The 21,631-nt window shown below is 43.6% G+C and overlaps 1 protein-coding gene across 1 annotated transcript in view; it reads left to right on the top strand.

The window, feature by feature from the left end:
* The window catches only part of LOC139735406 (centrosome-associated protein 350-like), a 39,189-nt gene extending 21,047 nt beyond the window's left edge, over window positions 1–18,142 (top strand). The window contains exons 12-28 of the mRNA XM_071646161.1: window positions 673–835; window positions 2,300–2,394; window positions 3,109–3,200; window positions 3,742–3,973; window positions 4,246–4,506; window positions 4,975–5,424; window positions 5,613–5,797; window positions 6,423–7,164; window positions 7,334–7,474; window positions 7,740–8,101; window positions 8,720–8,947; window positions 9,405–9,620; window positions 11,205–11,536; window positions 12,200–12,360; window positions 12,962–13,322; window positions 13,814–14,880; window positions 15,685–18,142. Of these exons, the coding sequence (XP_071502262.1) occupies window positions 673–835; window positions 2,300–2,394; window positions 3,109–3,200; window positions 3,742–3,973; window positions 4,246–4,506; window positions 4,975–5,424; window positions 5,613–5,797; window positions 6,423–7,164; window positions 7,334–7,474; window positions 7,740–8,101; window positions 8,720–8,947; window positions 9,405–9,620; window positions 11,205–11,536; window positions 12,200–12,360; window positions 12,962–13,322; window positions 13,814–14,880; window positions 15,685–17,883 (7,287 nt within the window). The 3' untranslated portion in view covers window positions 17,884–18,142. The remainder of the gene's footprint in view (window positions 1–672; window positions 836–2,299; window positions 2,395–3,108; window positions 3,201–3,741; window positions 3,974–4,245; window positions 4,507–4,974; window positions 5,425–5,612; window positions 5,798–6,422; window positions 7,165–7,333; window positions 7,475–7,739; window positions 8,102–8,719; window positions 8,948–9,404; window positions 9,621–11,204; window positions 11,537–12,199; window positions 12,361–12,961; window positions 13,323–13,813; window positions 14,881–15,684) is intronic.
* The last annotated feature ends 3,489 nt before the right edge of the window (window positions 18,143–21,631 follow it).

Below are 21,631 nucleotides of genomic sequence, written 5' to 3'. Positions count from 1 at the left end.
TTCGAAAAAAAAAGAAGAAAACATTACTTTTATTATCATTATGGTTAAATAAAGAGATGTAACAGGGCTAAATTGGAATTGGGATCATTAGCTGACTGCTAAAATTTGGCTGCCAAAATAGCAGCTATGTGTAACTGTACAAACACAAGATTGGCGTAACGCAATGCTGTAACCCAAGGTATGACAGTACCCTGGGGAATGGCGTTGGTGCATCATTTTCTCACCGCTTTGATAATATCCGTTTCTTGGGCATATCAGCATTCTTTCTCAGGATACTGCTTTATCATTAACTTAAGTGTTTTTCTAATTGTAAAATGTTTATGTGTCTAATAGAAGGTAGTTTTTTTAAAAGAAACATTTTTGTGAACTTCATTGTAATTTTTTGTTTATTTCTATGAATATGTTACAGACAAAGACTTAGTCCTCCTGACACACAACATGATAGAGTGACATAACATTAGTGGCAGGATGTATTTGTCGCAAGAGAGAAATGTCTTTCTTGTAGAAAAACTTGAATGTGTGTTTGGCTATGGCAATGTTCCATTGGGGATGCTGTATTGGTAGATTAATGCAATCCCTCCCCCCACCCACCCCTTTCGTACTTTGAAATATTTGACATGAAATATCTTTAACCAGTTTTTCTCTGCACTTCTGTCCATTTATCCCCTGCAGTTCAAAAGCTTGCCAACTCGAGCACAGAAGAAGTTGCACCATCCCCACGACAACAAGCAAACCAACCTGAACTTTGGTCGCGAGCAATCTTCATTCCAGCCCCATCATGATGGCCTGAGTGTAATTGACATTTACATGAAGAGGTACCAGGAGGGCCAAAGAGGTGAGAATACACCCCCTCCCCCCTTCCCCCTCAATATCCCTTCCCTGCCCTTCCTCATGAATTGTGTGATACTAGATATTGCATATTCAATTTGTTTAATCTTCGCCCTACATCTATTGCTGGTTAAATACATGAAAGCATCATTACTTTGACACTAGTAGTGTTACAACTAGTAGGGACACGGGCACCACATGTTTGGTTGTTGTCGAGCCCACCGGAGGTGAGGGGAGACTAAGGGATCGCCTGCGGCATCTGTCCGTCCGTCCGTCCGTCCGTCCGTCTGTCCATCTGTCGTCCGTCCGTCCTTCGTCTGTCCGTAACGCTACAAAAACTTCAATAACTCTTTACTCTGGGCTTCAATTGCAATCAAACTTCGAGGGAAGAGGGGTCATACAAAGATTCACATTTTTTAGTATATGAAGGTCACCTTAAGGTCAAAGCTCACAGGCAGGGGTCAATGAACTTTTAGAGCCCAATGTTAAATTTTTATTGCGCGTTTCTATTATGGGTCATAACTTTTGATCCGTAGGTCCGTTTGTGACTAAACTTGGATGGTAGATGTCCCTTGGGAAGTGGATGATCACCACAAGGTCAAAGGTCACAAGCAGGGGTCAACGAACTTTTAGAGCCCAATGTTACGTTTTTATGGCGCGTTTCTATTATGGGTCATAACTTTTGATCCATAGGTCCGTTTGTGACTAAACTTGGATGGTAGATGTCCCTTGGGGAGCGGATGATCAACACAAGGTCAAAGGTCACAAGCAGGGGTCAACGAACTTTAAGAGCCCAATGTTAAGTTTTTATGGCGCGTTTCTATTATGGGGCATAACTTTTGATCCATAGGTCCGTTTGTGACCAAACTTGGATGGTAGATGTCCCTTGGTGAGTGGATGATCACCATAAGGTCAAAGGTCACAGGCAGGGGTCAACAAACTTTAAGGGCCCAATGTTAAGTCTTTATGGCATGTTTCTTTTTTGCCATTAATTTTTACCCATTTATATCTCTTTTTACCTGTTATATCTCTTTTTTTAATCTGTTATATCTCTTTTTTTAATCTGTTATATCCCATTCGCGTACAATTTCTTGTACATGAATGGGCGAGACACATTATGGCACTTCCCTTGTTCATCAATCAGGCTATTTATCTCTTAATTCAAATTAAATTTAGCATTTTTATGAAATGGAGTTCAATCAATATTGGTACAGATAATAATTTTATCAGAGCAGTGCATAAAACTTGAGTGTTCCAGGTGATAACTTTCAAATCATGATAATCATACAGAAGTATTGCCATCAACTTTTGCCTTTTAACATGCATACAACTTGAGGGCACCTTCAGTGAATTTCTTTCCACGATATATTATACAGTACATAAGATGCCTTATCAGCTAATGCCCCTAGATTCCTCATTATGCTCTGTCCCGTTTTCCATTTTCTTTCTATGTTAAAAAACAAACATACAGATATTCGAGTAGCAAGAAGTCCAATTCCAGCCTCGGCATCAGCTGATAATATCCGAGAGATTGCCAGCACGGCAAGCCCTGCCAGCCATTCCAAGGTGAGTGACTGGAGTGACGGTCATTGTCCATCTACACATCACTTTGCATTTTATCAGGGGTGCAAGAGTTCAGAATTTAATCTGATTTTAGATTTTTTTACTCTGCCCAAGCCACACTTATCAGACATTTTGGCAATTGAAATGCATTGAAATTTTCACAGTTTAATTCACTTCAGACTTTTTTTTCCCCATAAGTATTAGATTTTTTCAGATTGTCTTTTTTTCTGCAAGTACTCTCACACCCCTGATTTATGGAGCTATTGACCATCACCATACTTCACTGAGGCCTAATAGCATTGGGGACAAACTTGAGTCTTGTTTCAAGTGAGAACTCCTTCCCTTGCATCCTGTTGTTGAACGTTATTGTATATTAGCCATTCAGAATGTGCATGCGTTTTTCCAGTCAGAGTGGTATGAGAAGATATGTAAGGATTATTTCTTTGTCAAACGTGCTTTATTCAAGTAGAGTAAGCTATGCATTGATTTATATTGTATGTGTCATGTGGTAGAGTTGTAATGACAAATCAAACATATTGATGCTGTCTTAGGTATGCAGGGAATTTTTTGGAGAGATTACTTCATGCAGTATGTCAGTCACATTTGTCATTGGCTCAAGTGATGTATAGTGCATCACCAGTATTACACATTTGTTTGAATGAACCTAGATATATGTGTATGTGACATTAACATCAAATACTATGTTTGATTGAACAGACAAACAGTGCAAGCAGGCCCCCAACTGGCCGGTCGCTGTCATTCCCTTCAGCAGGGACCTCGACATCATCCCCGTCTGATACCTTGAACAGGTTAGCAACTTTTCCCTCTGAATTAAAGTCGGTCACTGGATGTTGTCAGCGTCTGAGCATTTAAGTGTCATTTCCTTTGTCAGCTCATTTGAGTTCTTGGCATAATATTATTAAGACAAGTGTACATGTTCAGTCCAAATTGTCTTCAGTGTTGCTTGTTTACTTGGACCAATCAGAATGTTATGTCCAGCATCCACATTTTCATATATCCCTTGTCAATCCAATCAATATTTGTGATGCATTGCATCGCAGTTCTTCCAAAGATGACATAATTTGACCACATGACTTATCAGCAAGTATGTTGAAATTGGCTCATCCTGCCAACAATTTGTGTGTTTAACCTTTTCTAGACGTGGCATACCAGCTGCACAACTAATGTAGATAGATATCACAGACTGTTCATGTCATCATCAAAGGTTGAACTAACCCCAATTTTTTTTTTACACAGACACAGACACACACACACACACAAAAAAAAACAAGTATAGAAAGAAGGCTTTAATCTCTAAACTATCCAATTTTCTGCCATGATTACCATCAGCCTGAGTGTGTCTGAGAAGAAAAGATCGCGCACCCCAAGCCCTCGGCCCCTCTCTCTGCGAGATGCCGGCACACAAACTCCGCCCAGCTCCAGGAGCTCTCCCTCGTCGATCAAGTCCCGCTCGTCCAGCAGCAGAGGGAGCCATTCACCGCCCAGTGACGCCAGGTCCCCCGTCAGTGATCACCACAAGTCTCCCGTGGATGAGATTAGGTCACTCATCGAAGACTTGAAGGTGAAGAAGGGAGTTACTGCAGTATATGCTGCAATTGCTAGTAGAAATGGGGTTGTCCTTTATCATTGCATTTAGATTCTTGCATATGAGCACATCTTTTTATGCAACAGGGCTGTTTTCAGTCAATATTTGGAAGTTTTAGAGTCCCGAAGATTCCAATGTGTCTCTATAGAGTAATTTAAGTCAATTTTTGCCATGATGGTGCTCATTTTGCCAATCTCAAGTACATTGTTGAAATATGTTGAAGAAAACTCATCTCATTCCCCCTACAGAAATCAACATCTTCAAACTCTGAGTCAGTTCATGGTGAAGGCACCAAGAGCGATGCAGCATCAGGAAACAGGTCGCCGCTCACCAAAACTCCTTCCGAGTCACCCACGTCACCCCACCCCAGCCTCGGTCTGTCCCCACCGGTGGGTAGGAGTGCCAAGTCGCCAGTCACCAGGGAGGTGCTGAACCACTTCAAGCCCATCAGCCACCCTGGAAGTGAGCTCTCAGCACGGTCACGGGCAGCAGACCAGAGCAGCAGTACTGTGAGTGAAAGTGTATCAACTTTTACAGCAATGTCATGATTAATGATTTTTTTATTGTTGATGTCAACACAAAGTATAAACACCTGTGAAAAGAAAAGTTGACAGAGCATTTAGGTCCTGCATGTCCTCCATTGTGATAAATTCCCCTTCACCCTTTCTATCATGTGACGAATTTGAATACTCTGTAGACAATGAATCTCAAATGGAGTTAATTTGAGTTTTATAAGATAGTACATTTCATATGACGGGTAACATCAGCATATTCAAGATTTGTCACCACAGAGGCAATCATTGTAGTCATTAATTTAGATATTTGCAGCTGTAGTTTATTTGCAGAGGAGGCCAGAGGCCCAGACTCGCGTAGTGAGTAAATGTTTCTCGTGTACTCCTTGTGTGACATAACCAGTGTAAATGTAAGTGGTAGATATTGATCTTCATGACTTTGTCCTTTCTGTCTCTCTCATGCAGTCGTCCATCCTATCGTCGGCCATGTCTCAACCCGGTCCCAAGTTTTTCTCGCCCAGCACCCTGCAGCTGAAGATGGCTGCCGAGCTGAATCTCCTGGAGACCCTGGAGGAGTCTGTGCGGCAGCTGTCCGAGGTGGAGCGCTCCCGGGCTGTGGCCCTGGCCCAGCAGGAGAGCTCATCGCTGGCCAAGATCCTGCAGGCGCGGCAGCGGGACCACGAGAAGGAGCTGCAGCTGCTGTCCCTGAAGGCCAGGCAGGAGGTCGAGGCGGCCAACCGGCAGCTTGAAGAGGTCCGTGAGCGGGCTGCTGTCACAGCCCTCGAGGCAGAGCAGGTCCTGGTCCAGGCCAAGAGGGACGCGGCAGCGGAGACAAGGGACTCGGCCCAGAAGCTCTTGCAGACCCAGGCAGATGCAGCCAGAGTGACTGCGGAAGCAGCGAAGCAACTTGCCGAGGTAAGTCTCATGAGCAGCGTCAATCTGTGGCTATCTGCATGTTGTCCTAAACTCTCACATCTGTCCATTTTGCTGTATTATAATCTTTCTCTGCCATCGCTTTACCCATGTGGAGTAATAACTTATACACAGTCTACTGCATGCCGGAACAAGAAATAAGACTTTTTTCTTTCTTGTCTCACACACAGGCACACAAGGTCTCAGTGAGTGCCCCTCCCCCACCCCAGGTTGACGTAGGCCAAGTGGCTGCAGACACCGCCAAGGCAGCGGCTTCGGCAGCTGTGGGTGCCGCTCTGGAGCAGCAGCGACTCCACCAGAGGGACCTGCTGAAGGAGATGCAGGCCTCGCTGCATCCACCACCTCCTGTCACAAGGTAGGCCTCAGACCATCAACCTGCCACACATTGTCACAATTCACCGAACTAGGAGAGCATGAACTTCAAACTTTCCTTCTTCTTAGAGTCACACATGTACACCCTGTATTAGAATACTTAAAGTTCTTTCCAAGTCCTTTATCTTTAGGAGGGTGTTGATAAATCCTATTTTTGAAGTCAATCATTTTTGATGTATTTACATCTTACTTTGAATGGATTAGAATATACTGTTGAATGCTCTGGATGCCTTTCGTGTATGGGCCCCAATGTTTAGAGAAGGACAAGTTGTGGATGTGTTCCCAGTTGTAAATATTGTGTTGTAATGATTCATTGCATGTATCACAGCTTCATTTTGTGGCTACCATGTGATATACATTTAAACGTTGTAAATCATATTTTCTGTGAGAAGTGTGTTGCTTGTCTAGAATGATAATGATACGGGCAGACTCACAAGAGTGTCTATGACGCTGTCTTTGACTAAATGAAATTACTTTTGTTCATCTGCCTCTTTAAAGTCATTTTCAGCATGTGACCTATGTTATTGGGCTTCTCATGGGCCTGTTAACGGGATAGCTGGTGTTATATTAGTTTCTCAATGAATCCATTGATTCTTTCCATCATGCAGAAGTATAGCTACAGGTGACTCCAGAGTGAGCTCAGCAACACCAAGCAGGAGTGTGGAATCCAAGACTCCTTCTGCTAGCTACACTGAGGATTTCACTAACACGGCCTCGGCTTCGTCTCGCACACCGTCCTCTACGTCCCAGTCAGCTGCCGACACCATCTCATCCCAGAGAATACCCACGGCCAGCGACAGTTCCTATTCCAAGCATTCGGATGCTTCCAACAAGAGTGCGAAGACCATGAGCAGCGTTCCCTTCGAGCTGGACGATGAGTCTGGGAAGCAGAACCAGAGTGACTCCATCGCGACCGTCAGCGATCTCGCTGCCGACGAGGACGTCAGTCGGGGGAATGCCAGCTCCTCAATCCGAACTGAGTCAGATGCACGGGGAGCGAGTTCAGCCTCAAAGAGTAGCATCCCGGATGAGGTCAACGAGACCAAATCAAATCTGGACCAGTATTCGGGCAGTTTTGATGATTCAGGTTCTGATGAGGCATCAATCCCCAGCGTGATTTCTCCATCGCCTCCCAAGACGGAAGCCAAGAAAGATGCGAGGAGCACCCCAAGACGCTTCGCAGTCAGGGATGCTGGGGGTGCAAGAGACGTCAACGAATCCACCGATTCGGTCCAAACGGAGAAGGAGGTTTCATTCAGCGTGACGACCATCGAGGTGATCCAAAAGCAGTTGAAAGAAGAGGAGGCGAGGTCACAGCAGCAGGTCACTCTGCTTAGGCTGAGAGAAAAGGTGAGTCCAAAAATCATTTGGCTGTCCATAAAATGTCCAATATATTTTCCAGCTTAACGGATAGATACCATCAGCTCCAGGATAGAGCACATTATTCTTATAGAATAAGTCATTCTCTTGTTACCTGTCTTTAGAGATCTCACAAGTCGATGCTTTGCTTTGCCTGTAGGTGTTGGTGGATAAGACCAACGCAGAGCTTGAGTGGCTGGAGCACCAGAAGAAGAGACACAAGGAGAAGGATGACCAGGAAGGCGTGGCCAACCTCAGGAAAAGACAGAAGGTCCTGCTAGCTAAGCTACAGGCAGAGCAGGTACTTACATAACTTCTTTTTTGTTTGTTTGTTGTCACTACAGTGTCAAATGATACTGATTTTTCAGTATCACACAGTGATAGTGTTTTTGTCGTGTTTCACATATGATTTTTTTTTAAAATACATATTAAAACAATCTCTTTTAAAATTTCTGTGATGTTGACCATCACGTTATAAGTTTTGTTAACAGAAGCCACACCACAAAGTCCTGTTAATGAGTACACATAGTGAGTGATCATGTTATGTTTGGTGATCTGTCCTGAAGGCGGAGATTAGGCGGCTGCTGACTGTCCAGAAACAGTCGAGCATTGAGAGACAGCGGCTCCTGTACCAGCAGCAGGAGATCATGAGGATACGCAAGGCTGCCACCCGCTACAAGGACCAGCTGAAGGACCTACCGCCGGCCACGCCCAACGCCTCCTCCATCCAGGCCAGCAGCGAGGATGAGTCAGTGGACGGAGGGATGCTGGGCTTGTCCGACTCCAACGTGGACCCGTCGTCCCTCCTGCCCGGCGGCTCGTCTCCCGTGGGTCCCCAGAGGGCTTCTCCTCAAGACCAAGCTGCTGTGGAGAAGCAGGCAAAAGTCATGCAGAAGCTGAAGATGTTGCAACAACCTCTCAGCATGAAGTGAGTTCTCATTCTGTGTTTGACTGCATCTCTTTGCACCTAGCCAGTATAAAAAACAACAACAACAAACACCTGCATCAATATAACTATTGTCAATATCCTCTTAAAATTTCAGGAGAGATGAATTTTGTCATCATTGTTTCCGGCAAAGTCAAAGTGAAATGTTCCTGGCTGTACACTTTTAGTTTACTTTCAGCGTGTCCTTCAAACAAATTTGACTCGTTTATTTTCAGCTCTGGCTACTTTCAGCATATGTATCAAATGAAAATTTGTAAAATTCTGTGCACAGAATGTTTGTTACTATATCATAGGAGTCTTTGAATTCTGAAGTGTTCATATCTCAACATTAACGTGTAACAGTTATGATTCACCGTGGAGACATTCAATACTTAATTTATCTGAAGAAACAGCATACTGTGTCTTTCATTTTGTTCAGTTTGTTTCACTTAGTTGTGAGAAAAAGTTGACTCTTGGATGAAGCATTCAATGTTAATGTGTGATGCATAATTACTTATATTGGTGATACATTTTTCTTCCTAATAGATATCTCATAATAATAGTAATATTACCCATGCCAGTCATATTCAGATGTGTTTTTTCTGTCTTCTTTCAAAACAGACTGCTCATGAAGCGTGAGATGAAGCTGAAGAAGCGCAGAAAGAATGCTGAGGAGCTGTTGGCATGGAAACAGCGGCTGGATGAGGAAGAGAAGCACGTGGCCAGCATGGAGCATGAGGTCCTCCACCTGTGGGATGCCACCAAGCAGCGCAAGAGCAAGCTGGCTGACAGACACAGCAAGGAGAGGGCCAAGCCGGAGGCTAGCGTCAGAGATGGAGACAGCTACTCGTCCGCCTTCTCATCATTGCCAACACGCAGAGATGCAAAGGTAGGACCCCAATGTCAGGAACGCATTTAAGTTTATTTGCTCATTTTCGTTTTCCATCTAAACGAGTTGCCTGGATAGCCCATATTCAGCCACACTAGTTAGTCTAACATGGGGTCCAGTTGCATATTATGATTGGGCCGGACCACTTCACCGGGTTATGCACCCTGCTCTTTGCGATGAATAAATGAAGCAGGATCTTTTACGTGTGGGGGTGTGACTTTCACAAAGGGAACCTCCATTTCATTTCCTATCCAAGGGACCCTTATATTCATATTCTGACCAGCAAAGTTGGCTGAAATATGCTGTTGATACTTCACTCTGCAAACAGCAACTCCACTTGCATCTATAAGAAGTCTTGCCGAAATGGTTTAGAAATTTTGCATTTATTGTCACCCCATAATTTTACACCCTTCAGAGTGATGACGACATCTCAGAAGATTTCTCCTTCAAGAGCAGCGTCAAGTCGGAAGTGTCCCTCCCCAAGTCCAAATCCGAGTCGCACAGGAGCGGCCCCAAGTCTGCCTCATCCGAGAGGAAAGTTGCGAGCAACAGTGACGCCTCCATCGCAGAAGATTTGCCCAACAGCAGCATCAACGAGGACATCTCGGCGGAGAAACCACAGTCCAGCAAGAGGTGAGTGTCATTGCGAGCTTCACCGGCAATTGTGGATTTGAAGGGCTTTGTTGAAAGAAGAATTGATTCCTGAAGAGCAGTGTATTTATCACATTGGCAATAAAAGGATGTGAAATAGGTACAGTTAGATATGAGCACACAAATGATAAGCTTTAACCCTAAACAGGCCGGGCTTTTTGGGCTGTTCTTTGTCCTGGGGAGGGTTGAATCAACCCCCACCCCCCATTCTCGGGGAAATTGAAATTGAAATTTTCTTTATATTAATTAATGTATGCATAAAATCATACATTTTGCTCTAAAATAAAGCTCCTAGAATCCTAATTTGTGGTGATAGCATTCTTTGTAGTACTCCCAACAATGTACTTGAAAAAAAAAAAAATCTGGTATCAAAATTAATTTCTTATGTATTGTATTGTTTCATGAATTTGTTATGTATTTCTTTATTTTTCAATCTTTTGTTTTATCATTTTTCTTTTGCAAAATTTATGACAGACCCTATTTCAAGCATGATTATGCTAAAATTAATTGATTTCAGCCAATGAACGTGAAAATAATTATATCTTTTTGAATAAGGTGAGAAAACTCCATTTGCGTGGACTTTGTACACAAAATCACATTTTTGAGCCATTTTCGGTCTGACAGGCATGTATAAAGGGTTGTGTAGCATCTGGTGACCCCGAAAACCATACTTTTTTCTCATTATTTGTTCTACTTCTCTCACCTTCCCACCAACTTGTTGCATTCTTGTTTGGGATTTCAAATACAGCTTCTTTGTCTACAAGATACATTTTCTGTGCAGGAAATTTTACTGATAGTAAGGCACAATAAATACAAACATCTGGGGGGTGTTTCATCAACGTTTGTCAGCGCTGACAACTTGAATCACCATAGTAACAGTCAGTGACCAGAACATCTCAGCCAATCAAAACCAAGGATTTTGCTGAAATTGGTCAGCGCCGACAATGACAAACGTTGATGAAACACCCCCCTGCACTGACTGTCCCCTTTTCAACAATTTTAGTATGTGTGTGAAATTTGGTTTTGTATTAATCATTCAGGATACAAATTAATAAATAGTGCATGGTCTAGAAGGTCAACAGCAAAGAAGAGTGCATTCAGAATTATGTACCTGCTGGATAAAATAATTCTCTAATGCCATAGTTTCCATGCGAGGCATCCAACATTCGTAAGGTATATTGGATTCCAGTCATCCTTGACTGCCGACCACTTTGCTTACATTGAGATAAAGGCTGACTGAGGAGCATTTCCTGTGGATAAGATATTAATGCAGCTCATAATGCATTTAAGTAGCAAAGTACTGCCTACCTCACATTGTCTCAGAACACATGCCAATCACTCATAATTACACATACTAGCACAGCCACACTGGCAGCACAGGCTACGTAACACAGCATGGCAGATGCCAATTTTGATTGCGAGCCATGGATTCTAGAATCCAGTCACTGCAACATGCTCATTAGGAGAGTGCTGCGTGCTCTTGATACCAAACACTCGTTCTCAAGGTTAGTGTAACCACACCAAGGTTCATGCCACTTCACTCTCTGTGCTGTCCCCCACCCTCAGTGCCACCGAGAGTCCTCACCAAGGGGGAGACCTGTCGAGCGATGACACCATCAAGGAAGCCTCCGCCTTGCAGGACTATGGTAGTGACTCCTTCGAGTCGGCAGACCACACCCTCACCCCGTCCAAGGCGGAGTCCTCGCTGAGGGGTGCAAAGGTGTTGTCGTCGTCCCCGCCCCTCCCAGCCACAGCCCTCAGCTCATCCACTCCCAAGTCACTGGGCAGCAGTGGCAGTATTCCATCCAGAAAGAGTCCGTTCAACCCGGCCCAGCGGAGCAGGCATCCCTCTGACAGTGGCTCAGAGTCCGAGAAGTCGTTCTCACAGACTATGTCAGGTAAAGCCCCAGTTTTGTTGTTGCTAGTGTCAGTCCCCACCTGTTAGTCCGAATGTTTCTATAGTCTATTGCTATTTCCCTCAGTCAGTTTTATCATTGAAACTGATGTCAGCAGCTTGTATGCAGATTCTATGACACCAGAAATTGAATATGTTTGATGCATATCAGATGCATTTCTCAGCCACATGTACATCACTGTGTTTAGAAACCTGAAAGCCATGCAGAAACAGAATGACATACAGTGCACTCCAATTACAATGAACATGGTTATAATTAAATTCTGTCTACAAGGAAGTGAGTATTCAGGCCACCGAATTCTCAGCTATATATCGTGAAGTGCTTTACTGTTCGGCTATAACTGAATTTTGATATAACCAAGGAAAACCGCCGATCCCGAGGACTTTGTTATAACGGGAGTGCACTGTACGTGCATAGATTGTTGAATGGCAACAGGAGTCATCACTCCCTAAGTGATGTATGATGAAACAGTGCTAAGAAGAGGAAGGGGAGGGAGGTTATCACTCCCTGAATCTAATCAGTTTGATGAATGGTCTGGGAAATATTAAGTCCTGTTTGAAATCATTTTGCTAATACATTATTAAGGTTTGTCAAAATGACATTGTCTCAATGACTGCCATATTTCTGTGATCCCCTGCTCCTCAGAAACTGCCTCTGACCAGAGCGACATCGAGGGACGCGTGAGGGCACTCAAGGACGCGCTGAAGAAGCGCAAGATGGAAGCAGACCGGCTCAGGAAGCAGCAGAAGAGACTCAACCGTGAGAAGCTGAAGGCCCAGGAGGCCAGCCTCAAGAAGCAACTTGAGGTAAGCCATCCAACCCTCTCATGCGTGTATTTGGAGTGTGTCATTCGTCATACTGCACCTGCATCTTTTTGTGTATTGTCAGCATATAGTTCATTACATAGGATAAAACATGTGTGCCAATAACATAATAAACTTGTGACCCTTTTTATCAAAAGATATAAATTGATTATAAATTTCCATACAATCGATTATAAATTTCCATACCACACAGGCTACCATAGACTCACGATAGAAAACAATATATAATCAGTTATAACTCTTCATAAAACAGGGCCCTTATCTCTCTCACACTAGCTGGCGCAAACTACAGTGATTCATTGTTCATAAATTTATGAATTACTGTACACGGTATACATTTAACGAGTCTATTTTTTTTTTGTTAATAGTTAAATTCACAATCATGGAGTACAGCAATGAACAGAGAAATGAATGTGTGCATGTTACATTCATATTGGAATCAGCATTACTGTCCACTTTATTTATTTCTTCTTCTTTTTTCTTCCAGATTTTTGATTTGTGTATGTATGTTTGTAAATACTGATGATGAGCCTTCAATGTAATATGATTACATGGTTTTGTATGTGTGGTTGTATGTCCACAGACTTACGACGTCTTTATTGAGAAGACCAAATCAGAGCTGGATCAAGAGTCCAGGAAACAGAAACTACAGGGTTCCCTTCTACCGACGCCGACCGCCAAACCCCAGATCAAACAGCCAAAGGCGGGCACTGACTCCCTTCGCCATGCGAGGGCGCTGCGTCAGAGGACAGCCTCCGACAGCAGCCAAGATGGCCACTCCGAGGGCAGGAGCGTGGCATCGGTCAGGGTCCTCAGCGGGTCGGAGAGTGGCCGATCCAGCCGGTCTAGTCTTGAGGGAGTTGTCGGCGAGGAGAGACCAGCCAATCTTCCGGGAAGCAAGGACTTCTCAAATACCTCCTCTCCCAGCACCCAGCATTATGAAGGTGAGAATAATTCTCCAATCCAAGTAGGGCGCTTTTTGTGTATATTTGATACTAGTATGTATTATTTAGTGTTTTCAAAGTGCACATATAAGATTAAAGAAATCTGCTTTTGTGAGACTGACACGCTGATACTTGAAGTTTTTAAAGATATTTGATGTTGCAAGATGCCATTTGTGGTGAACTCTCCTACATCAATAAAAAACATTCTAATTAGGAATACAAGGTACTGTAAAGACTGTGCTGTAGTTATAAACCTTACTCAAATGGTATAGCCTTACTGAAAGTGGTCACTGTGTTGTATCTTGTGAGTGACCGTTTGATGGGAGGTTTAAAACTGATTGAACTTTCACATAACAGTGCTGTGCTGTACTTTCATATGAAAGTGTCCAATTCATTACATTCATGATTAGAACCAATGAAGGGGTCATCAAAAGTATGATTCATTGGTAACTCAGTAACATCTCCTTTTTTTGCTGTCACCTTTTCTTCAGGTGCACTGAGCCCAAAGTCTCCTCACAGTATTTCCAGGGATCGCAGCATTTCGGCGAGCAGTAGCATCGGGGAAGACATCAGTATCAGGAGTGACTTTTCTGACCGGGAGAGTGTACATGACTCTGAAAAGTTTGACTCTGAGGACCACCGAAAGATCAAGGAGAGGCTGCAAAGGGAAGAGCCGAAGGAGGAAGAAGATGAGGAGGAAAAACCAGGGGCCAAAGATGCGTTTGATGTGAGCATCAGTCCGATACCTGATGGGAGACTGTCAGGAGATGGAAAGGAAGCAGAGGAGACTGGTCCAGCAAATATCAGCCAAGTGGCTCTGAGCTCCAGTCCAGCGCTCTCAGAGAAACACACCCCGGCACCAGACACTGGGGACGACGACACCTTTGATAGGGACATTTCAATCTCCTCTTCAGTTCCGGAAGAGGTCATCTCTGCGGCTAGCGCAAGGACTCAAGAATCCTTGGAGGAGTCGGCGAAGATGCCTATGATTCTTCCAACATCTCCAAAATCAGATCGCGAGGAGGCCATAAGCGACCATCTTGCAGAGTCTCCAAGCTTGCCAAAGAGTCCCCAAGTAGCACCTTTATCGCCAACTGCCAAGGCACCAGTGAGTCAGACGCCGGAAGATGCATCTCTGAGGAGTGCCAAATCTGCTACCAGCTCCGTCTATTCGCAGTCATCATCCCATCTATCTCCACGATCACAGAGTGCAAGGTCTGATGCCAGCTACAGTGACTCCTTCCTCTCGGGGTCGAAGGATCGAGAGTCGAGATCAGACACAGAGGAGGACATAAGTGAGCACTTGAGTGAGGTGTCCATCGCACAGAGCAGCCACAGTGCACACTCAGGACAGTTGGTGTTCGATCTGAAAGACAAACCGAGGACTCTGGACACCCCAGAGCAGCCTGCTGCAGAGGAAGATCATCCTGAAGCCACCATAGTCCCAAAGAGACAAGAAGATGAGGATGACGTCAAAGATGCAACCTTTGACGTCCTTCCGGCTGTTGATGAACCCACGGATGTATTAACCACTGATGTTCCAGAACCAACACCCACAGTAAGTTTGTATTTTTGTGATAACCTACATCATCACATCATTTCAAATGTTTAAATCAGCAGCATGCTTTGCTGTGATTTGTGCTGGATATCCCTCTCCACCTCTTTATATCTTGAGGTGTTTTGTCTGAGCTCACTTATTCCCTAGTCTCTGAAATGGAAGAATAGGTTTCTTTGATATTTTCTCATTAATGTTTAGTACAATTTTCACTTGAAATCTGTAAAGTTGTGATTTACTATTATACCACATCACAGCATTTGTTGTTGTTGTTTTTTTTTTTTTGGGGGGGGGGGGGTTGGCAAGTGTGACAGAATTGAGAGTCAGAGAAGTGACAAAATTTCACAATGTAGCATGGAAATTGAATTGAAAATGCCTTTTCTTATCAGATAAAGATGTGTTTGATAATGCAATTGTGCATACTAACTTTTCTTGCTGTAATGTGGTGGCAAATTACCTCACTTTTAAATATTTCCAAGTTGTACAAGTGAGACATGACTGGCTTCCTAATTTAAAGCATAAAAAGGATTTTACATTTTGTCAAAATATGATATATGTTGATCGGTATGTGTATCACAGTGTTTGTTACCATGCTTAGAAAGAGCACATAATCCCCTCCACATTTCACCAGCTCAGCTGGTGTGATCAAGCTTCATGTGAAATAAGTTACCTCTAATTACGTCCAAGCATAGTTAGAACTGGTGGGGGAAAAAATAGTGTCAATTGATGGAGTGTGCACCTAGCTCAAGACATATCTAGACTCATTCCTTTTCCTGTTTTTTCTTTTGCTCCTTCTTCAACTTTCAGGTTCTTGCACACATTCACCTTGGAGATGAAGTACTCATCAGTGGGAAGCAGCCGGGAACACTTCGTTTCAAGGGTCCCACAGAGTTTGCCTCGGGGATGTGGGCAGGTGTTGAGCTGAGAGATGCCGTAGGAAGGAATGATGGATCCATAGAGGGTGTGTCCTACTTCATCTGCCAGCCCAACTACGGTATCTTTGCCCCGGTGGACAGGGTGGCACCTCTGCCCAAAGACTTTAAACCGGCAGAGGTGACCCCAGTTTCTGATGATGAAGAGGAGGCATCAGAGCTCATCGAAGAAGACATTCCAAGCCAGTCATCTGTCAAAACTGTCTCTGAGAGTGATCCCATCAAGAGTGGGAGTGTCCACACAGGCGTTGCCCTGGAGGAGAAAGCTGAGGAACTTGGCAAGGATGAAGACAAAGAGAGTGAGCCATCACTGTCCCAACTGGTGTCTCTCAGGTCTGAGGACAATCTTGAGGAAGCGACGGATGACAATACGTCAGTCGGAAGCATTGATGATGATGCACTAGAGAAGTTGATCAGCAATGCTGCAGAAGCTGTCGAATCCTTTTCTCACGACGAGCACCTCAAGATCGCTTCAGCCCTTGACACCCCTCGTGGAGGTCCGGACGACATCGAAGAGCTGCCCCACGAGGATCAGGAGGAGCAGCAAGAGGAGGCCGAGACCAAGTTGGTGAATTCCATCACCGACCACCTGGTTGAGGTTGTGGTGAGGGACACCTTTGATGCCATGCTGGATGTGGCTGAACAGCAGCAGTCAGATGAGCAGGAGGCAGAGAGACAAAAGTCCCAGTCCAAGGAAAGCCTCTTCAGTATGCTGGTGTCTGCTGAATCCCCTCGAAGCGACAGTGAGCATGCAGAAGTGCCTGTTGAGAAGTCTGTGGTGGAAGTCTCAGAGAAACAGACTGCAAATGAGAAAGCAGACTCCATTGCAAAGTCACTAATGAACGAGGCCATCGGCGATTTGCTCAGACTTCGGAGAGAGAGGAATGAAAAGATCAAACTAGCCAATCAGACTCTGAAACAAGTAGAGCAGAAGAGCAGGTCAAAATTACCAGAGAGTAGATCACCAGAAGAGGTTACATCCCCTGAAATTAGAGCAGAGACTCCTTACACTCCTGACAAGAGTCCAGAGAGGCGAATCGAGAACATTGCACCACTTGACGATGACATCTTCATCAACAGGGTGCGTGTAGAATCAAGCTTGGGGAACGACACCATCCCTGTAGCAAGGCCAGGGTCACCTGTCTTTGGTGAATCGGGAAGTGTCAGTCCAGAGGCCCTCAATGAAAAACTGGAACAGCTCCAGGCCTTGGATAAAGACCTCCTAGAAGCTGACCTCTTTGGTGACCAGGAATGGTTTGATGACGAGTTTGGATCGATGCCAAAAAGCCAGAGCATCATTAAAGTGCCAAAGCGAATGTCCGTGGATGAGAAGCAGGAGAGCGCAGCAGCGATAGCTGCACAGGAGGCGAAGGTAGCTGCCAAGCGAAATGCCAAGCTCGACTTGAAGAAAATCGTTGAGGAACCATTCTATGCAGTGCCTCACAATGTGAGAGACGTGAAAGACATTGCTTGTAAATCTGTCAAAGTCTTCCATGAACGGGTGCTCACTGAAGAACCTGTCGCCAGCCTGGCACCATCAGAGGAGATCCTGGGCTCAGAAACCAAAGGTACTGACATTGAAAGCACGAGTCGCAGGGCATACAAGCATCTCATGTTCACTCTGTCTGGTGAGGTCTATCGAGCCATCTGCCAAGAGCAGGAACCAACCGTCCAGCCCCCGTGGATGAAACCCAAGCGCAAACCCCGCCGTTTTTTCTTCCAGCAGCCACCCCGCAACGAAGCAGAGATGACCACAGCAGTTGGCGACAGAGTTCTGTCTCTCACAGGACTCGTCTCTAAGCCTAGACAGGAGACTGCCCTGTCAGGTAGCAAACTCAGTAAAAAGAAAGACCACGTTGATGAGATCTTGATCGATGAACTCAAGGCAGAAGAACCCGAGTGGATTGACTACGATGAGGATGAGTTGTCTGTCAAAATGCAGTTGGCTGATGCCCTCTTTGAGTCCCTGCTTGTGGACACGGCAATGGTGCTGCATCAAATAGAAGACAAGCGAAAAGCCAGGAGCAGTGGTCTCCAGGGGGACCAGTTCAGACACCATGACGTGGAGTTCTGAGCATCTCTGAACACCTTGTATTCTCCAACTCCCAGTGTTTGCACCCCACAAAGGGGATGAATATCCTATTATCTGGTTGTTTGTGAGGTCTTGCCAATGTCTACCCAAGCCAGTGACAATGCTTTCCTCATTTTATGAGTACTCCAGAATTTTATCATTCTGCAGGATTACATCTCCAGTGCTTGACACACCAGGCAATAGTGATGACCTGAAGTGAACTTGTTGACAGTAAGATCTTGCCTGAGATAAAAACTTCTGCACATTGAGTCGGTGAGGGTCGGTCTCTTGCAGTGTGCAGTCTTTGCCAATGAAAAAGCTTTAGTAGGCTCTGTGATCTCCTCCACAGCCTCGAGTAGTTTTGAAATTGAAGAAGGAAGTTTAAATGCTGAAAAGATGTCAGTTTAGTTATGGATGGGAAGAAAATTTGGGGAAAAGGAGGAAATTTAATGGTCTTTTCAATAAGGTGATCAGAGTATGCTGAAATTGATAAAAGCAATGGTTGGATGTATGTGCCATCAGCCCCTTTTACATCCACAGTATCTTAAAGTTAGTGTTACATCTCGCTGCTAGAGTAAAGACACAGAGACTGTTGGTCCTCACAAAATGCCTCTGTCATGAATTTGATCTGTGTAGGGAAACGGGCCTCTGAGTAATGTGCAAACTGTAGAAGTAGAGATTGGCATGTTCATTCTGCCAATGGCAGTACGCAATGTGATGGGTGTGAAATACATGGTGCTGCACATTAAGGTGTGATTGTCTGAATTAAGCGGCATAAATGAGCATGATAACCAAGTGCAATTCCTATAATTTGAAAGCTTCTGCATGAATATTAACATGCTGAAAATCATGGTCTGAATGGGTGCACAGCTGTGTTGTGTGTGTGCAACAATGGAAGTGCAAAAAAAAAAGAAAAAAAGAGCCATCAGCAAAATGTACATGCAACTGCAATGATCTTCACTTTGTTGTTTTTTCTATTTTTACTTATTCTATTTCCCCAAGTGTTTGAAACAGTAATGAACACACAGTAGGATGGCTGCCTGTGCAAAATCACCCTATAGTAATATGCTCTTGCCAGAAAATGAAGGCACCTTTTACTCGTGAGGGAGGGTTGAGCAAATATTTTGCAGTTTAACATATGTTAAGTATTCTTTTTTTCTTCTTCTTCTTCTTCTTTTTAGATGAAGAATGTGTTGCTGTTGCCTGTTTGCATCTAGATATAATCAGCTCTGATTTATTTTGATTTTAGGGTTGCAAGATGTGTATGAATTCCACTATGTATTAAGTTATTCTCTCTCTCTGTGTTACTCAAAGGTTCCTTTTATCCTGCTTTGTTTCAGGAATCGAAGTCTGCTGGTGAAGATTAAGTATGTTTGTAGAGAGATTATCAATTTAACCGATATGATGCTTCTTGTAGGTTTCAGACACTCTGCACTGTTTATTCTCGCTTGCTAACATTCAGTGATGCAAGTGTTTGTACAATTTGAGAGACACATGATGAAGTGTCACCAATGCCTATCAAAAATGTGATAGCAAACCAAGTCACAAGCAGTCTGTGCCCAAACACATGTATATGCAGCATCGTGTGTGAATAACATAAGTAAGATTAAGATGATTACATGACTGGACTCCATTAAGCAGTCTTTTTGTGTGTGTGTAATCAGAATCATCTCGCCTATCTTATGCAAGAAACTGTGATACGACAGTATAATGAATGTCTCTTGAGATAAGTACAAAACCTTTAGCTGTAGTTAAAGTCTGTGTTCACAGTTTTAAATATGTGCAACTTCTGAAGTAAATGTCTGTGTATATTTCTATTTTAACATTTTGCTGAGCAAAATACATGATTTTTATACAAGATTAGGTCAGCAAGAATGCCATTTGACTTTTAAAAAAAAGAGAGAAAAAAACAAGAAGACATTGCAGTCATTTTTAACCCAAGTCCAGTAGCAGTGAATTTCACCATAGGGGTAAAATGTCATGGAGTTATGGATGCAGCTTTCTACACGACTTGATATAAGGCATAAATGTTGTCTGGTGTGATTCTGTTTGTTTATTTGATGCAAGAAATTCTTCCATTTTGGCCAAAGGGAAGTGCCTATGCTCGTTCAGGAGGAGGGGAAAGGTTTATTTTGAACTTGGTTTACTCTACGTGAATTTGAGCTGTGACGGGAATATTTTGCTACTATCTGCAATAACAAGTTTTTGTCGATGAGTTTGGTTCCGATGGAATGGCGTGATTGTCGTGATGATATTTTTGAAATACTTGATCTTTTTTTACCGTGAAACAAAGACTGCTATTTTTTTAGTGGCGACCTCTCGTCGCTCATTTCGTCTCCTCGTGACATTCATTTGAACGGCCAGCACGGTTAAAGTGCTAGCAGAGATGCCACAAGAGATGGCATCCCAAAACTCCTGAAGCAAGCAGCTGACAGTGTTGCCAATTTGATGACCATTTGTGTACGATAGCGCTTTTCAAGTTTCCCAGATACCCTTCTTCATTCGGAGGTGCTATATTGTCACAACCACATCATGGGATTTGCTAACACACATTCAGACCCAGGAGATGGGGGTGAGGGAGGGGGGATGGGGGGGGGGGGGGGGGGGTGGGGAGGGGATGGAGAGTCTTGTCATCAGACATGCAAGATTGTATTTCATATGCTAACCCCAAATTCAATTAAAAATACCCATTTACGGAGGGACAAAAAATTATGATCCATCAATTGGCTACAGAAAACGAGTGTTGGGGAGCTATGAAGTCTCCGTTTTTCTGTAAGTTCGATGTAAGGTAGATGACAAGATTTTGTTCTGTCGTATTAAAGACTAAGTTATGTACAGCATTTACCCGGTACATCATCCATTTTGCACACTCGTGAAAAATGTAGACTTTTATTTACTTGGTACAGCAAAAATGACAGTGACTTCCGTGATTTCTATTAAAGGTGTGAAGCAGTGGTCATAGAGTTGGGTGTGTTGAATCTTTCCCAACTGAACATAATTTTGCTGGATCCGTCTCTGTGTAGCCTAGGAACATAGCCCCAGAGTACACTGTACATCAAATGTATACCAGAGTAGCTGTGCTCCAAGTGTTGCAGTGGAGCCATCTTATATAATTATATAAACCAGGATATGCTCCCATCATTTATTGTATAGGTCCGGTCAGTGATGCGAGAGTTGCAACTGACAGGAATTTAAGCGCACCTAGCCAGCAACCATGTTGCAATGATTATAATAAAAATTGGGGGGAAAAAATATGATTGCATCCCTAAACGTTGCAGACACTTGATTATTATTCACCGCAGAAACGACATTTCACACAATCACTGATGTACCATGGCAGAAATTAAGGTGAAGGGTAGGCTTTTGCCTTTATTCTTTCAGGTAACTGAAGAGCTGTGTTCATTGTTAATTGTTGCAAGTTAGTGTAGAGAGATATATTGCTCTCTTGTTTGGAGAGATATGAGTGCAGAGTATCATAAGTTTAGATGCATAGCCTCTGAAGCTGATACTAATTCCTTATAAGATTGCAATTGTTTATGCATGGTGGCTCATATTTGTTAATGTGTATATACACAAATAGTTATAGGTGGTAACCACATGGGCAGCTGGAACTTGTAAAATAAAACAAAACAAAACAAAAAAAAGGAAGAAAAATCCAGTCATAGATATAAAGGTAATCTCGCAAATATGACTGTGTACTTTTGTAAATAAGATATTATTGTCTTTATAGCTGTGTAGTACAGATATGTAC

The sequence above is a fragment of the Diadema antillarum genome, unplaced genomic scaffold, assembly GCF_040938485.1.
Source record: "Diadema antillarum isolate AM-2024a unplaced genomic scaffold, OU_Dant_1.0 scf00000027, whole genome shotgun sequence".
NCBI classification, from domain to species: domain Eukaryota; kingdom Metazoa; phylum Echinodermata; class Echinoidea; order Diadematoida; family Diadematidae; genus Diadema; species Diadema antillarum.
The sequence above is the reverse complement of the archived record's forward strand: the minus strand, read 5'-3'. Positions and strand labels throughout refer to the sequence as shown.